General features: G+C 36.8%; 2 protein-coding genes across 1 annotated transcript; both read right to left on the reverse strand.

Annotated features, from left to right (window-relative positions):
* The window catches only part of LOC309672013 (sodium channel protein type 1 subunit alpha), a gene marked incomplete at both ends in the record, with an annotated part of 554,434 nt that overhangs the window by 294,636 nt on the left and 237,889 nt on the right, over positions 1–21,909 (reverse strand).
* On the reverse strand, positions 1,444–12,514 carry GALNT3 (polypeptide N-acetylgalactosaminyltransferase 3; the record flags this gene model as incomplete). Its single annotated transcript, XM_082483280.1, has 10 exons — positions 1,444–1,566; positions 2,082–2,234; positions 4,848–4,949; positions 5,869–6,000; positions 7,134–7,334; positions 7,719–7,836; positions 8,632–8,866; positions 9,124–9,273; positions 10,479–10,651; positions 12,003–12,514. The coding sequence occupies 10 exons, from the start codon at positions 12,512–12,514 to the stop codon at positions 1,444–1,446; spliced, it is 1,899 nt and encodes a 632-aa protein (XP_082339406.1).

Consider the following 21,909-nt stretch of genomic DNA (forward strand, 5'->3'; position numbering starts at 1 on the left):
ATTTTTCACGTAGGGCCTGTTGTGATAGGAGAGGAGGTAATGGTTTTAAACTAAAAGAGGGTAGTTTCACATTAGATATAAGAAAGAAATTTCTTACAATGGGGGTGACAAAGCTTGGAACAGGTTGCCCAGAGAGGTGGTAGATGCCCCATCCCTGGAAACATTAAAGGTCAGGTTGGACAGGGGTCTGAGCAACCTGAACTAGTTGAAGATGTCCCTGCTCACTGCAGGGGGGTTGGAGTAGATGACCTTTAAAGGTCCCTTCGAACCCAAACTATTCTATGATATATATTTTTAAATACTTAATCAAAGGAAAGCTATTTATGAAGTTACAGTTCTACATGATCTTTTGAAGTATACTTGTGGATGCCTACAAGAATACAATATTAACAAAAGAGCTAGCATTATAGGCCAAGGTCTCACTTGGACTGATAAAACTGAGGTCAGACCTTTGTAAAAAGGGAAGCAACTACAAGAAGGGAAAAAAACACAAAACAAAACAAACAAAAAAAAACAACATACAAGTGTTTGCACAAGAAATTATGTACAGATAACATTACAAGTGTTAGGTAAACACTGCATAAATCACTAAAACGTAGAAAAACAAGTGAGGTTAGTAGATAACATAATTTAAAAGGAACAACAAACAAAATGCTGAAAAAATATGTTAATGTTAAGCAGCTCAAATCTATTACAATATAACTTTGTCATAAATTTTAAAGTTCATGAAATATAAAAAAACTTATGCAAAAAAATTTGGCTAAATAGAAGGAGATTAACGTCAGAAAAAGCAGATTTTCCATTAAAATAATCATATTCCAGTGAGACTTTTTTTTTCTTCGACAAAAGAAGAATTGACGAGTTAAAAGCTGAGCACAGTGTGCTAGCCTATTTGGCTTTACCCTGAAGATCAAATATTTAATTTTTCAAGTGAGGGAACTCACTTGAAAAAATACCAAGAAAGGTTCACTGAGCAAAGTAAATTATTAGAAAGTAAATGAAGTCAACCGATTGAGCGTAAAAATATACATATAAAGTGTCTTGGTTTTTAGACAGTTTACAATAATTTCTTGTAACTTTACAGAGGAAGCTAGTCTTCTTCAGAAGTACTTGCAATATGTGGAAAAATAATATACATACGGTCCCCAAGGTGAAAGAGGAGTATAAGATCCATGAATCAGTGGTCAATGTATAAAGTCTTATCACAGAAATATTGTAAACATTTTTCTTAATTCGGACCTTAATCATCTTTGGTATAACAGACTCCTAGGGAATCTCTGATGACACATTTTATATGCAACTTAAGAAAGAGGAAAAGGAAACTGTTTAAATATTTTGTATATAAAGTATGCATCACTTAAAAATGCAGTATACATATATGATCACAGTTTAGAAAGGATCTTTTCTTTTAATAAAATGTTCCTGGCCTATAAATAGACAATCTTAATTGTTCTGGCCAAAGATCCACTTCTGGAAGGGGTCTGATGGATTACAGGATGCCAAACTTGGATGCTCTCCGTTTCCTGTAAGGCACATATGTAGTGCTGCATTGTACAGAGATTGATCCTAAAGTGGGTAAAAAAGGAGAAAAAAAAAAGAAAAAGAAAGTGAACAAACAATGGGCCTGCTATTTTCCCTCACTCTTCATTCCCCCCCCCCCAAGTTCATTGTTGTTAAAGAGTTAGGCTATAAAAGGTAGTGCAGGAGGTGAGGGGCTAGCAAACAAACATGAGTAGTATGCAAGTGCCAACTTGTTTTGTTAGGAATTTATTTTAAAATATTTAAAAAGTTACAAACCATTTGGATTGGCTTCCAGGTGGGTGCCCAGACACACAACTAAAGGATATCAACAGTTTTTTTAAGTGACATTTCTACCATACATTTAAAATAGTGAAATCATCAAGTTTTGGTCTGGTAACTGAAAAGCTGAAATTATCTACATTTTCTTCCCAGAAATAAACTTGCACCTTCTCGGCTTCAGAGTTTTGTTTCATTGGGGTTTTCTCTTTTATTGGAAATCAAAAAAAACCTCATATAAAAGATCACTGATGAGATGCCGATTCACTGCACAGTCTAAATACCTTTTGATGCAGCCATTGCTCTTCTTCAATGGGAAAGGTTTTCTGGCCTTTGTAGTTACATTCACGAAGCTGCACGGGTCCTTTAGAAGCATGCAGGCAAAGCTCCTTCTGAATGTTATGTCGAATTTCATGGCGTGCAGAATATTCAAAGTACTATTTAAATGATTTTTTAGAATTTCAGTAAATAAATACAAACAAGAGTATTACACTAAATTAACCCTTTGAAATTCCAATACACAAAGTAATAGATTTAGTTATTTAAAAATTTGAGACTACAGAATCATTTGTCTGATTTTTGGCATACACACTTTAAAAGCATTTCCAAAACTAAAAGCATTTTTAATACTAATGCAAGGGAATGTATTTATAAGTACTTAAATTTATAAATTGTAAATGACACTTGGTGCATATGCATTATGATGCACGATCTCATTGTTTGCTCCCCCAGGAATCATAAATAATTCAAGGAGACAAACTGAAAATAGCAAGTAGTTGCATGGATAACTTGAATTCTGGCATTTCTTAACTTTAAAAACTTGCATTCAATTTTTGTTGCTAGATTTTATTTTTCTTAGAGCAACCAAAAATTTGTCACATGGAACAATACTGATTGCCATATGTCAGCTTTTGCTGCTTGATCTAAACAATAAATGCTAACAATAGGATGCTGTTATGTTCTCTTGTGAGCTAGCCATTAGAAAAGTAATATAAGCATGTATTTTGTGAGTGAATCTTACCATTATTTCCTGACAGCAGAGTACTCTTAAGGTTCAGGAATCCTAGGCTATAATTCAGGTCTTAACAGAGATTTAATTCTAACAGTTACAGACACAAATGTCCTTGTATACCTCTTGTCCTACCCTACCATCCTGGTCGCTTAATTTTCTCCCTCATTAAACAGCAGAGTTCCTATCATTACATCCCATTACCACTGTTTCTTGGCTCCATATGTCAGCCTTCTTCACCATATCTTTCCTTTGGCTATTAAGACCAGGCTCAGTTAGCTCCCTGTGGCTTTCAACTATCTGTCCAATTGGTCAGCTTCTGCCTCTTTACCGCCTTGGCATCAATGGGAACAGCACTGAGAACAAACAGGCATCTCACTCAAGTCTCTGAGCCCAACATTACTCCAGGAAACAGGTACTGATAGGAGTGACCTGCTTAGTCACTTAGCTCTCAGACATAATTTACTCTAAATCTGTTAATCTGACTTAATCTGTTCTTTTAGCTTTTGAATTCCAAAATCTCTGCAATCCCTGAAACTACGTCTTAAAATCTAGGTTTACAACTTCATTAATTTTGGATATTGAGATGGACATGTTCCCAGTCCCAGAATATTCTAAACAGGAAGAATGATAAACAACTAATGAACAGTTCTGAAAACTAGGTTTTGTCTTCCACTCCTTTCTCCTGTCTCAAATATATGGACGAAGAAGACAGGTAGCATGGAAAATCTCAGCCTACACCGCTGAAGTCTGGTAAAGAACATATAACTGAAAACAGAGTACTGTAGCAAGAAGGATTAAGTAAGCAAACATGCACATCTCTTGAGTACTACCAAGCACAACCTGTATTAAAATTCTCTGAAGGCTGGCATTTAAAGGGATTCAGACTGTTATTTTATAGCAGGAGGAAAAACATAAAACACAACACTTGAAAGCACAGAGTTTTAGTACAGTCCAAGATAACTTAGAAAGACAGATGACAGCAGATCTCTTAATACAGTGTCTTGGTACAGTGTTCCCACATTAATGACTGTGACCATGCAAAAAGACTAATATAGTATCAATCCACAACAGAAAAAAAAAAAGTTCAATACTGTAAGAAGCTAACGTAACACGGTAGTTGTTAATCTAGACAGTATTCCATCTCCCACAAAAATTGATTAGGAAGGCATCAACTAACTAGGATCACATGTCTGAGTTTTCATAGTGCCATTGATGGATAGCTTTTAAGATTGAAGATTTTGTTTAAGAAAGAGAAAAATTACAACTATATTCTAACGACAACATTTAATCCTTTGTTGACTTTTAGTAACTAAGGATCTACAGTTAATACACTTTATTCCCCAAATAACTTTAAGGCAACAGAGAAGCATTCATTTCTGGGCAGGGAAGGAGATGTTCCTTTTATTAGTATTACAGTAGTGCCTGAAGGATTCGGTATCTGACATCTATTGCAAGTCATACTGTACAAGAAACAGAGCACCAGTGCTGCCTCCAAGAGCTACACATTAAAGAGCTTTTCTTGGACAAATTCAATCATATTATTTATTTGCATTAGCCAGTACAGAATAGACCACTTTGACCTCGCACTATGAGGCTGCAAGCATGATAGGGAAGGTGGCTCAGGCCTGGCCACTTGGTCTCCCATTGGCCGGATTCCCACCAACATCTTCCTTGACAGTGCAAGTCCTGGTGGCAGAGAAAGAAGCAATAGGAGGAAGCATAAGGAAAGGAAGAATTAAGAAAACAACACTTACAAGAAAGTAGTAAGGGTAGGTTTTGCACAGAAAGGAGATCAAGTGAAGCAGTGCATTTGTGTTAAAAATTTGAATCTGTATGCTGAACATAAAATGTTAGGAGTGGGACACAACATGAAGAGCAGTATGACATTTTCCTTAAAATATATATAGGAATTAACTCTCAAAAAAAAAGAAAGATTGCATATTGAAAATTAGTCATTTTCTCTAAAACAAATGAAAAGCTTTAATATGGTAAAGTTACAGCTGAACAGATCATAAAAATCAGATATCAAAAATTTTACCTGATTTCCTCCAAGTCCATGACAAGAATACATAATCAATGGTTTGCCACCGTGGTTATTTTCACCAACATCCAGACACATGTGGTTACCTATGTTTTTTAACTAAAACAGAGTGTTATCAGAAAAAAAAATAAAGAAAGAAGCTCAGTGGGGATGACAAAAAATTAAACTGTCTCTCTAGCATAGAAAACTAACCTTTGGCTTAACAACAATTACTGCTGTTAAATTTTACTTTCTGCTATGCTCAAATCTAAAAATCCTGGTCTCTCAGAGTTAATCTTCTCTAACCAAAAACCTAGTAACTACATTATGGCTTACTACAGCCACACACTGTGAATTATTAGGCTACTGGTATACAAGGTTACTCTTATTCAAAATACAGTTTGAACAGATACACATAAAATATTCAAAATTGGAGGAAAGTGAAGTGCCAAACATTGCTAAACATTCATATTCACCTCAAGCTAAGAGTTATTAGTTGTTTAATATTTTGTTGGTTTTAGCAATGCAATATCCAAGAAGTTATTTGGCAGAGGACATGCAATGGTCTTTAAAAAAAATTCATGTATAAACACACATTTTCCTCATCCTAAACCTAATTCTGAGAAGCAAAGAGCTGTCCAGTTTTCCTTGTTAACATGAACTAAAAATTCTTTCAGACTTAACTATATAAAGCAAAATTTACCTTGATAATTCAGGAAATCTCTCACCACTAGCTTAGTACTTTTGTGTCATTTAACTGTTAGCGAAAGGCAGAATGTTGCTTATCTTAGCAGGTTGCAAGATCTCATTAAGCAGGGCTACTGCTAGTTATTAAGAAGCTTTGCTTAAATTCCATATCACCATTAACAAAGCTATAAAATATTCAAATAGCAAAGTATGCAGAAGAGATTCTTTGTCCAGAGTAGTGACAGAAAACCCTTGAGCTATTAATGATAGCTGATATGTAAATGCTAAGGTAGCACAAAAGATTATCAAACTTCCTGGATTATGGTAGACTATAGAAAATAATTAAACTTACATATCCAAAAAACAAAGGATTCAGGTCTGGCACATATGCTTCTGGATAAACATTACTGAGATACCAGGTAAAATTTTTACACTGCAGACGCTGCCTTAAATCAAGTCTTTTTGAGATGTCTCCAAATGTTTTCTGTTAGAGGCAGGGAAGTGAGAAAAGATGGAAGAGAAATATACTAAACATTACTAAGATCAAATTTGTACATATAAATTTATGATATTCTGTATTGTAGCATTAAACAAGTTTTAAGCTTCATTTGTTGATTTTAATTTTTTTTAATACTGTACTACTATGGTTACTGCTATTTTGGTTTTGTTTTTTTTGTTGTTTTTTTTTTTTTTCCCAGGATCATAGCACCACTGATATCCTGCCTGCAGCATTTCAAAGCACGTGCAAGAAAAATACATTGCAACAAAGAACAGAAGTAGCCTTACTCCCAAGAGGGTTTTAACACAGTGCCATGAAATGGAAAAGTATAAACAAGACCATATTGATGACAGCTATAAAGCTAACTGATCTCTCTAAAAAGAGTGAGCTGAAATAATGAATTGGATTAATTAAATAATTAGCATAATAATCAGTACAACACAGAATCTCCCAAAATTCAGTTGTCTAGCTGCTAAACATGCTTAAGAAGTCTAAAGCTATTAGTGATACAATATTGACAGTAATTTATCATACAAAGGGAGAAAACATAGCTTCTTGAAGAAAACTCCAGATACCAGTGGGTGAAAGACCAAAGTTCCAGAAAACTTACAAAAATAAATAAACCAACACCCAACCCCCCTGAATTTAACTCAAGTTTTTAAGCAGATAGAGACAGGATGGATGTCTGTCATTGAATGAGTTTTATTCTGCAGCCAAGGAACAATAAAACCTGCTGTTTAAGTAAAAATACTAAGCAACTTGAGACTAATGAGACATTATGTTGCTCACTCCAGGTTAGTTTGCACTTTCTGTGCTCAGTAGCTTTTCTTATGCTCTTCTGGTAGTCCCAGTAGCTTTTTGATGCAAGCAACCCAGGATTTTAGAGAACGTATGAAAAAAACCTTCCAATCAAAAAACCCCACCACACAAAGCAACACTATCACCGCCCAAACACTTAAATTTCTCATTTTTGTTGGGGCTACAACATTAAGCAAACTGAGCTCTGTCTTTTCAATAAAATATCTAGAATCCTTACATACTTTGTCAATAAATAACTTTTGCTCACCAAAACTTTCAACGCAGCAAGTGTGATTTCTAATACCACCACCACCACCTACTTGTTTCACAATTTTTGCTGCCTCTGTGTTTCTTCGGTAAAATATTTCTTTATATTCATCCATCCAGACTTCTGCAAGGCGGACTTGATTACGTGTGATCACTTGAGTACCTTTTGGGAAAGTATGGGGACTCTTGCTGCGAAAGACATGGCCAACAACAGAGCAAGGCATGATCTCCAACTGTCCACCACATTGCCATACCTAATAATAACATTTTTTGTGTAAGTAAGTGTGCTGCAATTAGAATTAAGGAAGTGGAAAAAAATTCAGCAATGTTATTATTCACCAGAAAAAAACCCAAACCACTAGCAAGAGCACAAATATCAGGCAGGCCATAACTGAATTTCCTAATCAGGTAAACCCCAGAAACGTACAGTTCAGCTATCAACCCTAAATACATTAAAAAACCCCAACATCAGTTCAGTGAGCATGTTTGTAGTTTATTTCATAGGTCATTAGTAATTCCTTTTCCATGTCCTAGTTGGCTGATTCAGCAGAGAAGTTAAGATCTAATACTAATTTGTCCTCAAAAATCCTGTATGCTGCCAGTATAGAGACCACTGCTAATTAAGTAGCTAAACTTACTCTGAAAGACATTTCAATATTTTCACCTCCCCATATTTCCATTTCTTCATCATAGCTTCCAATGTGTTCAAAGTAGTCTTTTGATATTGAAAAGAGACCTCCAGCAAAAGTAGGTGTTCTGCAAGAAGAGAAATTTACTGAGGAAGACAGGATCTAAGTAGGTAGGGTTTTTTAAATATAGATATAAAACCATGGTTAACCGTTCTAGAGAGTTTCCATGCATTTGTCAGTGTTTCACTACATTGACACATTTTCCTGGCATAGATAATACTTCCAGCAATTAAATCTGCCCACATCGAGTCTCATTTGACAGTTTTATTGTCATTTATTAACAACTGGTTTAGACTAATGACGGCTGGTATAAAAGACAGCATAAGGAAAAATAACATATTTTCCCTGTAGGGAGAATATCAAGCAAAGTTATTACTCCTCCAGACCAGCAACCTGTCTGAGGCCAAAGCATGTACAATTATCATCAGATGCACCACTGTAACAGTCTAGTATTTTGGTACGCTGAACCTTTGTTGTCATCCTTTCAAGAACGATGAATGAGGAGCCAGGATCTGTGGTACTGTCTCTAAAAAGAACTGTTTATAATCCTCCTTTTTGCACCTTCCCCCGATGAAAAAGAGATATAGAAACTGTTTATTATGTTCCTAGTGTATGCAGAAAAAAAAGGTAACGCAGAGCAATTACTGTCTTAAGGAATGTACAGTAATTACAGCAAAGTACTGTCTTTTTTATGAAAGCTTTAAAATTTACAGTGTGGTTCTTAAAGAAAGTATTACAAAAAACACCTAAGATGCTAAGACCTCTGATCGAACTTATCAGAAGAACTAGTTCACTTACAAACTGCTATTCATAATGAAAAAACATGAAAGCTGAAGGATTTAAAATATTCAAATATGTTTACCTAATTGGATAGGTTTCATCTTTTCTTCGTTTATTTTCATGTTTAGGAAGAGACTCCCATCCAAATGACAAACTCCAATCAAAATTTCCTCTGTTGTGGCTATGCCCATAAGGAGATGGTTTACTGAATTCAAAAGTATTGAGATCTATAGAAGCAATATCAGGGCTTACAACAGCAACAGGGTTCTCAGCTATTCTTGCCAATAACGGCTCTAACCAGCCATAAAAGCATTCACCTATAGAGAAAATGGGAACAAGCACTGAACTTTTACTTGGCTATAAAGTAGTACACAGGGAATATTTTAACATGCCCACAGCAAGCAAATATGCACCGCTTTTAAATAGCATTGCTAATTATACATTCAATAATATAAAATAGCAATAGGAAAGACAATACATTGCTAATGTTCATAATTCATAAAAAATACGCAACATTAAATCAAAGACAACAGAAGTATAAACCAGATCTGGCATAGTTACAGGTTACACTTACAATGAGCATCCAAAAAGGTAAGGGTCTCTCCTGTTGCTACTGAAGCTCCCAACAACCGTGCAGTGATTAGACCTTTTCTTTCCTTTTGACGGACTACTTTAACTATTTGAAATTGTTTCACGTATTCATCTAGTTTATCATGCAAGTATTCTAGAAAGAGAAATCAATTTCAGGATACTCAGTGTATATACATGACACTGCCTAAAATTTTACATTACTAAACTAACAGGATAAACAATTCACACTAACCCCAGGAATAACCTGAACATCAAAGCCGTAAACAATTCTTGACTGTTGAATGTTATTTTTAGGGGCTGGGTTTTGTTGGGGATGGGAGTGTAGGAAGCTGTGACTGGCAGACAATGGGGGATGGAACACTAAAAATATTCTAAAAGAGAAAGGACATGTGCTAGTACACCTCTTCTGCAGTATTAGCAGTTTGAAAATCAATTCAAAATCCATTTCCAGAGCAAACAGATCACATACCTACTTACTTAAGTTGTGTGTAGAACATGCAAATTTTTCCCTTAATTACGGCACATTTTGCATACAGTTTTCAAAGGCTACAGTATTTACAACAGCAACGGAAGTTATATAAAAAACTCAATGTGCAAAATTTGAGAAACAACCCCATGCCTCATTAAATATCCCACATCATCTTCCTTCCTCTGCCCATCCTTAATATTAAACTGTAGTACTGAACATACTTCACATCCAAGCGTGTCAGTATACCAAACACAGACTTGTAAAAAGTGTAAATACATTAATATAAGCATGTAAATATAGACATGTTCATATAAAGTTAAGCATATAAAGTTTTTTGAATTTGTATTTGTGATCAAAGTCTATACATTCAATTATTTTTGGCAGTCAGCTTGGAGTACTGAAGATTATTTTTCCATTAAACAATTTTACTTTCCAGGAAAGACATTTCCCTTCATATTAATGAAATTAATTTGCATAAAGACAATCACTATGATAACATGCAAATTGCTACAAGCATTAGCCTATTTATCCTTGGATACTTTGTTCTATAAGCTGTAATTAATTTGAAGCACAAATTGCAGAGCTACTTGTCATGCAACCAGTTACACAGTTTAAGCACCACTAGAATAAGAATAATAAGAAATGGGGTTTAAAAACCTTTAAGAGGAAAAGAATTTCATATTTGAATATTTTATGAAAAGAAGATAGGGAAGAACTATTTTATATTTTAAAGAAAAAGAAAGGAACAAAACCACTTAGAATACCATTATACATGTTAATGGTGGTAAAGAGATATCCTCTTAACCAATTTATCTGCAAACCTAGCGTCTTAAAAAAATAAATCAAGACAAAATAGAAAGACTTCTTACCATCTACACTGGCATCATCCACCAAAATAATCTCCTTTAGCAGTATGGCAGGAGACGTATACATCACGCTGTGAACAGTTCTGAGCAGAGTGGACCATGCTTCGTTATGAAAAACTATTACAATACTTGTAGTTGGCAATGGTGGGCAACGCTTAAACTTTTGTTCAATACATCTACAAATCAGAAAGTGTCAAATGTTACAAAACGGACAAAAAGTTTTAACTCAAACTCTTAAAAGAAACCCTATTCTTTCCAGTACAAAGCTTAGTAAGTATGGACATTAAATATTTCAGCTTCTCCACCTTCTATCCTAGGTTTGGATCACAAAGGCAGGTAGTCCAACTGCAGAAGCTGTACAAAATATTTTTTAAAAATATGGTGAATAAGAATTCCACTTGAACAAATGACTCAGCTCTTCTTCTGCCTCACAAACATTTGAGTAGGTTTCACATAGCACCCAGGTCTTCCTCAGAAAAAAATACGTTATTTTATTGAGAGCAGCAGGTACTGAGCTGCAAAATCAGACTTTAAGTCACTATTACTGTTGAAAAACACAAAGAATAATATTTATTAGAATTAAGCAGAACTTGCAAGGAAAAATAGAACAGATCTAATTCAGAATTTCAAACTTTTGTAGAAACACCATATAATCCTTACGGCAGCATATCCCATTCAGGGGAAACAATTTTAAAACCACAGTTTTTCAAGATTGATGTATTCTAAACAGAACTTTAAATCCAATTGCAAGTCAAGATGACAACACTTCTGTATTCATAAACTGCATACTTACTGTTTATTGCCTGTCAACTTTCGAGACCGGAAGACTCCCCAAGGTAATTATCAAAGCCATTGCCTCAAAAAATACACAGGCAAAACCTCACCAGTTACACTCTGGCAAAGGTCATTGTGAGCTGCACCATGTATAACGTGATATTCATACTACCAGCAGCAGCTCAGTAAGGTTAGTCACTTCTAACACAGATAGCTGAGTTACAATCTGACACTAACAGAGACTGCTCATAGCCAAAATCCCCTCTACCCAAGTCCTACAGTCTTCATTAATAAAATTTCTCAATAATACAAGATTGATGAGATGTTCCATTGCCTTGTTCAATGGTTTACAATTCCTAATTTATTAAATTGTGCTGGTGGTTTTATGAACATTAAAAAAAAAAATATGGGGGAGGAGATACGGTGTTCAAATAGGAAAAAAGTTTAAACCACATTTTTAATTTTTTTCTGTAAAACTTAGCAGGCTTCCAGAAAGTCACTCAGAAATTGTAGCTTAAAGGCAAAAGCAGAAACCCTTATTTTAATACGGTTACTTTGAATTCAAAACCATGAAAGAAGTGAGCCTTTCTAAACATTCTTGGCTTTGGCACTGTGGATCATTAGGTAGAGTCAATCATTACGTACAGCTAAGAGACTTTCCTAAACTATAACTTTATTCTGAACTCAAATCACTTTGCAGTCTGCATTTCTGACAAGTTTTTCAACTATCAGGACATAAACATTTCAACATACTCAGGAGGTCGAGTGTCTGGTCCAAGATCTCGGTGTAAAGAAATCCTATCACTTGCATATGCATTAAAACAATGTTTTTCTTCTCCATGCTGTTTTTCTTTCTGTTCTTCTGAACTTAAGTTGATGGTTTTAAATGCTTTACCAGAAGCTCCAGGAGCATTAGGGTCTTGAAGGGGTCGATCTAGGAAGGGTTTTAGTTCCACTGCAGTATAGTGTCCTGGCAAACAATGTCTCTCTCCAGGAATCTTAGTTTGCCTAACAGGTGCTTTTATCTGCATTTTTGGCTTTGCACCTTTGATATTATTCATAGCATTAAACATGAGACCCAATACATGACTTTTCTTTCCAACAACTGGCTCAATCCCTGCTTCATCTTTAAAATCTTGAACACCCACTTCTCTTTGTAATAAAAATAAAAATACCAGAAAGACAAACACAATAATGCTAAACTTCCAAAGTTTCCAGTGAAAAAATAATTTCTTGAATAGTTTAGGTGTTTTTGTCAAAGCCATTCTAGGTTTAAAAATTTATCAAAAGACAAAAGTTTCTGTGAATGATATTCTTCAAATAGGTCACTGCATTTCTTCAGATTGTAACACCTGTAAATTAAAACAAAAAGTATAAATTTACACATCTATTATATTCAACAATGTAAAACCACAAGAAATTATCAGGCAGGAATTAATTCACAACTCTCAACTGTCAAACATTATGTGTCCATCACTTAAAGATAGGTCAAACCTATCTATAAGATACCCAAGATGCACTTTCCCTGTTTTTTGGTTTGTTGTTGTGGTTTTTTGTTTTGTTTTGTTTTGTTTTTAAATACACTTCAAATAGAAGAACCACAACGCAGACACACCACTAAGAATAAAACACAATTTCTACACAATGTCACTACTTCACATTAATTTTCTTGCAAATCTTGAAAATTGTTTAAAATTAGAGGAAAGTGTTGTTTTAAGTCTTCTAGAAACAGGGAATTTTAGTTCAATGATGAGATAGAAGGAAAACAGATGGAATCAATACACTAAGTTCAAGTTGCATATAAGAAACATCCACATAAGAAGTGAACTACAAAGACAGGAAGGACTTCTCAATCAACTTATTTCAACATTTTGGAAATTTCCAATATTTTTTTAAAACCAATTTCAAGATTAGACTTGGAAGTAATCAGACTTCCAAGTGGGAAATTTTTAGATTAATTTAGTTATCTAGTATACATGACCAATGCAGATTTAACACAGGTAATTTGGAGTAGGTTAATTTAGCCTGAGGATCAAGTAATGATTCTGTATTTTTTTCATTCACTTGTACTGCATTTTCTGGCATGTGTTGTTGGAAGTCATAAAGAGAACATCTCAAAGAACTCTCCTCTTTCAGGAACTTTGCCACTATTTTTTTCACAGACAAGCATTTATTCAGAAGCTTTCGAAGATCGGGAACTATGAAAAACATTTGAGGACTACCAGAATCCAAGTGATTTGAATTAAATTCTCTCTGCAAGATTGGCAGTTTACAAGAAGGGGAAAAATGGCAACCAGCCCGAATTCAAAACACAGCTTTATTTTTGTGTAAGTTGCATGTATGTGAACTGAGAAAATAAATAAGCAGCATCTAGATAAAAGCCACAGTTAATTCCCAGTTGCTAACTACTGACCACAGAATTGCAAAAAACCTACTTTTCTCATCATTTGAAATATAAACAAATTCTTCATTTCTTAATTGGAATAACATATACTCGGGAAGAGATATAACTTCCAGAAAACAGAAAAAAACCTCACCTGGTTTCCTTCAAGAATTTGCAGGATAAGGTAAGCATCTGGACTTGTTCACATTATAGTTTATTTCAAAGCTTATGTCAGCTTTTTTAATAAACCCATACATTCAAACCACAGTAGTTTTACCATAGAGCTATTGTTATACAAACGCATAGGGGAAGCTCATTACAGCATTGCCATACAGATACTAAAAGGTACCAAATATGTCCCTCACAAGGCTCACAAAATTTCCAAAAAAAAAACCCACAAAAAAGAATCCAGTCCACTTCTGTTGCACACATTATTTTCCCATTTTTCTTTAGTGCTGAAAAATTTGCACTACAATACCGATACTTATACACTGCAAGACTAAGAATAAAACCTTTCTTTCCTGGTGAAAGGATTGCAACCAATTTACCAAACTGCCAGATTAAAAAAAAAAATGCCTTGTTTTCTCACAGTGTCTGGTGGGTTGATCTTGGCTGGCTGCCAGACACCTACCCAGCCACTCTCTCATTCCCCTCCTCAACATGACAGCATGGATAAAATAAGATGGAAAAGCACATGGGTCAAGATAAGGACTGCATGATCACTTTACCGATTACAGTAGCAGGGAAAACAGACTCAAGGATGATAAATTTATTTTATTGCCAATTAAAAATAGAGTAGGATGGGGAGAAACAAAGATAAAATGAAAACCACCTCCCCAGGCTCAACTTCACTCCTTCATTCCCAACCCTTCTACCTCCTTTCTCCCAAGTGGTGTAGAGAGGACGGAGACTGAGGGTTGTGGTCAGCTTTTAACACTTAGTCTCTGCTCCTCCTTCCTCATCACACTTTTTCCCTGCTCCAGCATGGGTCCTCTCCACAGGGTACACTACTTCAGCAAAAACTGCTCCAGCATGGGTCATCCATGTGTCACTGTTCCTGCCAGGATCTTGCTCCTGCATGGGCTCTCCATGTACTTCAGCTTCCTTCAGGGCATATCCACCTGATCCAGCATGGGGTCCTGCACAGGCTGCGGTGTGGGTATCTGCTCTGGTGTGATACTTCATGGGCTGCAGAGAAAACTTTCTTCACTGTGGTCTTCTCTGTAGGCTGCAACGGGACAACCTGCTTCGCCATAGTGTTCTCCATGGGCTGCAAGGGAATATCTGCCCCAGTGCCTCCCCTCCTTCTTCACTGACCTTGGTGTCTGCAGGGTTGTTTCTCTCACATTTTTCCTCACTCTTCTCTCTCACAGCTGCTGTGCAGCATTTTTTACCCTTTCTTAAATACATTATTACAGAGGCACCACCTGCCACGCTGGGTGGCTCAGCTTTGGCCAGCATTGGGTCTGTTTTAGAGCTGGCTGGAACCAGCTGTGTCCAGCACGGGGGCAGCCCCTGGCCTCTTGTCATAGAGGCCACCCCTGCAGTCATCCCCGCCTCCCAAGCTTGCCGTGTAAATGCAATACACAATATAAAACACTAAGAATATGTACAGATCAGCACCCAGCAAGAATGTAACTTAGAAAACTACCATTGCTAGACCTGCCAGGGCTCTGTCTGCGTCTACAGCCTCTGCAGCGTGTCAACCAGGAATGTTTTCGTAATGCTATTAAAAAAAAATAATCACGTTACTGTTTCTCAACGCACCATGCACAAGCACATATGATACTAGTAACTCTTGAAGGTTAGGAATCAACAAGAAATATAACTCCCTCAAATAGAAAAAAAAGAAAAACCTTTTTTTTTTTTATATTTGAGGTAGTCAATATTACAAGAGAGGTATGGCAACTTCTTGATCTCACAAGCAGTCATTAGGCATAGTCAATCAGGCAAACACCTGAGAAAGGCGGGCATTAGCCCTGGTTGGCAGGTTGCTTTATTTCCAAACATTGTTGCCCTCAAATTTCTTTTATAACACTAATCAAGCAACAGTGTTCTCCATCTTCCTCTAGGCCTCCTCCTCTTGGTATAGAGACTTAAACTTGTCCATGACAAAGAAAGGCGAAGCATTAATGAACATAATGGCATAAGATATATCACAAAGAAAGAGGTTAATTACATATAGCAACACTGACTGTTTTACACTGAAATTATGCTTACATTTGAGAACTTAATCAGTATTTGAATCAAGTATGTATGACTGTCTCTTTTTGTTTTAATGAGCTGGCACGAGAATACTCAGAAAGGGTAGAAAAATCATATCTGCTATCTGCCTTAGTACCAGGTAAGTCTTTTAACTAATTTAAGAATTACTTTAGAGTGTTAAAGTTGCAATTGTCAGACTTCTGTTGTCCATCATCAGCATTTCAATTAATGCAGCAATATTTACTTACAGTAAGCTATGTCATAATTTTTTTCTATTTTTATATTTACTGCATGAATTTTGGCTTCATCTTCTCCAGCAACAAAAAGGAGAAACAGACTAGAAAATACCAAAGATTTCTTCCATAGATTTTTAGCACATACTTCAGACTAACCTATTCTTCACAAAACATCAATAGTACTTATGTACATTTTACCAAAAACTTAAACTAAATTACTGCACAAATTGAGCATATACAAACACTTAGAATAATCACTATCGACACAACTGTTAAGACAGCTGTAAATCAAAATAACAGAAATCTAAAATCCATCCAGAATATTTCTTGCACTACCTGTGTTTTGCATACATCTGTCTTCAGACAAAGAAGTCATTAAAGAATATAATAAGCAGACCTAATGAGCAACCAAGAACATAGAGCAATTTATTTAGCAGTTGGTTTCCTATGTAGCTTTATTCACTTTTATTTATCTGCATACACTTTGACTTCTCTTTAACAACAAATTTCCTTGCATTGGATACATCTGTCTTGGCTGCTCAGGTCCAGCTGCCATAACACACAGGTGAAATGTGTCTGTCTCTAGAAAGGAGAAGACAGCTCACCTGAGTTAAGTGGGTTGTGCAAGCAGAGCAATACGACTTAACCCTTTCAATGTTGGTTAGTACACTCCAGTAGCATACATGACAGCATGCTGTGCACAGAAATAAGCGCAAGTGATGTGTTGGTTTTTTTTTTTAAAGAAAGGATCAAGTGATAGCTTTGGCATAGTAGCAGCAGGAGTGAAGTGGACAAACGTGAGTTCATTTGCCACAAACATACAGCAAACTCTTTGATATAGACAATTGCCGAGTGTAGTTTTATTGACGAAACAGCTTATAGGGCTGTTGCTTACAGTAAGAGAAGAGCTCTTTGTTGCACAAAATAGTAGCAGTTTCCGGAATGCAGACTACGTCGTCCAAACAATTTTTGTCATGAAAGCTGTATCTTCCTTAGGGTCTTTACCAGGATAATTTTGTAGTCAGAAATATAATCTTTATTCCCCACAAATGTCTCACACAGTTTTATGGCATAGCAATGTCAGTAAGTACGGACCAAGCTACTGTTCCATCCTCCGGGACATGCTGAAGAAATATGTGGCATGATTAACCTCCCTGAGGTGACTGTTTAGTAAAGTGTTTAATCTTCTATTCATTAGTGTTATTTTCACTAATAGTAGTCTGGATTCTTACAGCACTTTGAAATAATTAGTGGTAAACATCAGAAGTTGGATTTTAGGGATTTAAAAAAAAAAAAAAGAAGAAAATAACCAGAAAACCAATATGTACTACAAAAGTCCTCTAAAAAGTGCCAAAAACCAGCTGCCACACTGCTTCAAACCACATCACACAGCTAGTTTGTGAATTCAATACACAGTCTATGTTACATTATGCCACCCACTAACTCTGATGTCAGACTGTCTGCAAAAACTGGCTTACAAGCAAGCCTCACTGCAGTAGCCAACATGTAGACAACTCTGACTTTCTATTAGCTTGGTCTGAACAATACTGTAGACAATCATTTTTAAAAAAACATTAAAATGTCAAGATAACCCAAAACAGCAGAAATTCTTTCAGACTGTACCAGTAGGAGAAATTTATTTGTGTTAGTATCAACAATATACTTGATCTCAGTTTTTCAAACAAAACTTTTTAAATTGACATTTCTTTTATCTGAATGATAAATAGGGTTCTAATGTTTCCTGTGAATGTTGCTTATGGAACATTAAAAAAAATAAATAAAAAAAAAAACACCTAAGAAAAAAAAAATAGAAATAGGAAAAAATAACGTTAATAATTATTCTAATCACAACAATTTAACTACACAACTTTGCTTCACCCTTTATCTAATTTCCTCTGCAACTCCAGAATCACAGTCTCATTAAAAAGCTTGTCTATTTTTTCTTATTATCTAAGTATACAATCCCTTCATCAAGACTTTAATGTTCCCTTAATCAGAAAGCAGGTATGTGAACAGAAACACTAAACAAATTCTTTAGAAAAAAAAGACCTGACACTCAGGATCAACTGTTGTTACCAAATTACCAAAGTCTGTGAAAGATACATGATTACATATGTTGGGATATTTTATGTGTAAGAAGCGCTACTTTTACCACTGCTACTTCTGAATCTAAACTTCTAGACAGGGCTGTTTGTTTTCTTTTCATGAATACCAATGTAGATGCTACTAAAATACTAGCTACTGAAATAATCATTTTGGTAAGTGTTACTCTAGTCTTCTAACACCATGGAAATCGAGTTTTTTTTCCATGAGAAAAAAAAATAAAAAAATCACTGAACAAAACCATTTCCACTTCTTAGAAGTACATCCCAGAAGAACATCTACTTTCACTGCCATCTCTTCTGACAGACTAAGAAATGTCCAACTTGCAGTGAACTTTTCGTACAGGTTTAGCCAAATATGGAATATGAAGGCTCTTCACAGAATCAAGAACATTCAAAAGCACTTCAGAACTTGTGGAAAATGAAAACAGTTGCTTAAATTTACCAAACTATGCTACTGTTTAAAAGAATATTAGCACTTGGTTTAAATAAAGGAACAAATTATAAAAGGAAATGTACAGAGGTTAAAGATGAAGGCTTCACAGGAAAAGGAGAAGCAGAATCAGCTGGCTAGTTTCTATCTCTACACTTGCAACAAAAGACACTTGCCTATCTGTTCCACTAAGAATTCCTACTGAATACACTCCTAGATAGGACGCATACCTAAAAGAAATGGAGATTCACAAACCCCAGACACTATTCCTCTGGGTACATTCTTTGAAGCACAGCCAGTGGAAATGTGATTCTACTCCTGAAAAATGTAAGTTGTAAGAGGAATAGTGAACATATTCAGTTCCTAAGTCTTAGTTTTAGAAACATCGAGGGCATAGATTATTCTAGCAAAGACTGGATGTAATCCGCCCTAGGGATTATTACAGAAAAATCAGGAGCTGTAACTGGATGATGACACAATAGGCTGAAGAAATTCAGACCAACAGCAGCCCACACCACCTAGGTAGAACACAATTTTTAAATTATTTTCTTCAGCAGTTACTTGAGATTAAAAAAATAAATACAAGAAAAAAACACCCTCCTTCTATGTATTCTAATAGAAGTGCTTCCAAAGTCTCTTTAAAAATGAACACTGCTACTATTTTTCTACAGCAAAGCACTGTACATGATAGCCAGAGATAGATAGTAACCTGTGACAATAGATACTCAGTATACAGTAACCATATATCGTAAAAAAAATTTATGACTTAATTTTTACAGTCCTGGGACTATAAACATGCACTGAACTCAAATTTAAATTTCATTCAACTCTGCAGCTTCCTTTTTTCTTGGCCAGATTGGTTTGGGCCTCTGTTAAAATCATTTTAGATTGTCCTTAAAAATGCCCTGATGACAAGCAAGCACCATAGAAGATGTAAAGTGGTGTTTTAACTTAGAAGGGTAAGTATCTGATTTTCACTTAAGCACCAGAAAATACTCTCTGGATCATAACCACGGGATTTTTTTGTTTGTTTGTTTGTTTTCCTGATTGTAACAGTGTTTCTAAGATAACAAAAACATCTGAGTATTAAGTGCAGGGGTTTGAAATCACAGTTTTACACCCTAATTGGCCTTAAAAGTTGTTTAAATGATGAGTGTAAAGCAAAGCAAGTCTCCTCATGGATTTTTTGAGATTTACTGAGGTTTATTGGGTCAGTGACTGCTAAATTAATCTTTATCAGAATCTCCCAAAGGGGTCTTTGCTTTCCTCCTCTCCCCACTTGACTGGTTCTTTTCCAGCTACATTTCATTGCTGAATAATCCCATCTAGCAACAAATAGTCATTTGACTATAGAATTTAATTACTAAGTCACTGTCAGTAGTTTTGTGACGTTATTTCTCTGTAAGCAGAATTCTTTCCTATGGCACATGATGTCAACGAATCTTAGGAAAAATCAGACAATAGTAAGACAGACAGCAAGAGAATAAAATAATGTTTTACACAAGTGGACAAAATCTAGCACTTCACAGTCTAGAAACTTGAGGCACTTTCAAATCTTCTAGAAGATAAGCACAGAAAGGAGCAGATAAGGAGGAGAAACTCACCAGGTGCTGACAGACATCTGATCAGTAATTCATATTATGAACGTGATTCTCTGCATGGATTCCAAAGAAAGGGGAAACCTGAACTATATATCAGCTCTTGGAAAAGACAACCTAGGCAACAGACTTATACAAAGTAAAAGGGAATGTCTTAGAGCAATGCAGGTTGTCACCTAGAACAACAGACTTTGGGGAGATGTCACAGAGATGTTAATTATATCTTGTTCCTATTTTGACAGAAGTAAAGATTTTTTCCAGGCTGCCACTGGTATTACCCCATACAAAAAAAGGGGCAAAGTTAAATGGCAATAGCAGTTACAAGGAAAACTGGTCTTCTGCTCCTTCCCACAGTAGAACAAAAATAGTAATTTGGGCTCTCTGTAACTAACTTAATTTTTACTTTACTATGTTATTGAGAAGCCTTGGGATGATAGTAGCAGATGCCAAACTGACCAGGCCACTGAGCAAACCTGGCTAAAAAAAGAAACCAAGAGCCGTAAGTTGGCTGTTCCGTCTTAGTCGTTAACTCTGTTGCTTGGCTCAGCAGCATGACACTGGCTTTAGTCAAGACTGAAAAGATCAATACAATACATAATTTTTTAAACAAAAGATAGTCTTCTGTTACAGAACAATAACATGTAAAACTACTGAGGGGCATACATAAAATTCATATTTCCAGTAAAGTATTTTTTATTTAACCAATAAAAACATTTATTAATAAATACTTCTTTGTACAAGCATATTTTACACGAATTTGAAAAAAAAAAATATTCCATGACACTAAGGTTATCTATGTTATAATTCACTTTTCCTGTCAGTTCTCCAGAGCCAAGAACATATTCCTAAATCCTGTCACCTGCTGCATAGAAGACTAACAAACCGCCGGGGAAAAGAGACAATTTAGTAACTTAAAAGCACTTCATATAGGACAAATACACCAGAGGAAGCTGGCAACTTACACAATGAAACCAGCACCCTGCTGTTACCAAATCAGCGCGGTACTGCGGACAAACACTCGGGCGGGATCGATACGTGGCAGGAGACACCTCCCTCAGTCAATACTTTTGGTTTGGAGAGTGCATCCGGCTGGTGGCCAGCACTTCCCGGAGACCTGTTTGCCCAGCTGCCGGGCAGCAGCTCCCCTCTCCGCAGCCTCAGCTCGTCGCCCCGTTTCACGTTTGCCCAGAGCGGGGCAGGCAGGGCCGGGCTGTCCCCGGTCCCTCGGAAGGCCCCGGGGCTGCGCCGGTGGGATACGAGGGGACTGTGCGTGGGGCGCGTGAAAAGGAGGCGGGAGGGGGGAGGGCGTGTGAGCGGGTGCCTGAAGGGGATCCCCGGGCAGGCCCCAGCCCCACGTCTGCTCCAGGACCCCCCATCACGTCACGACTCCCTCCCGCCTGTTGTGCCCCGCGCCGGGCGCAGCCGGACGGTCAACGGAGGAGTAGCGGCACCGAGCGCTGCCCCGCCGCCGGCCACGGCTGCTCACCAAGGAGGAGCGGAGCCGCGCGGAGGCTCCTGAAGCCAGCGGGCTCCCCCCTCCGCCCCGCGGCTCCCTAACTCACCTCGTCCGGCTGGAGGAAGGCGAAGGCGCTGCTCGTGCGAGCGGCTGCAGGCACTGGGAGAGCCCCGGCGCCCGCCGCCGCCCCCGCCCCGGCTGGGAGGCCGCCCACGGCGCGAGGAGGCTGAAGCCGGGCGGGCTGCTA

The sequence above is a fragment of the Vanellus vanellus genome, assembly GCF_965231255.1.
Source record: "Vanellus vanellus genome assembly, chromosome: 5".
Lineage (NCBI taxonomy): Eukaryota > Metazoa > Chordata > Aves > Charadriiformes > Charadriidae > Vanellus > Vanellus vanellus.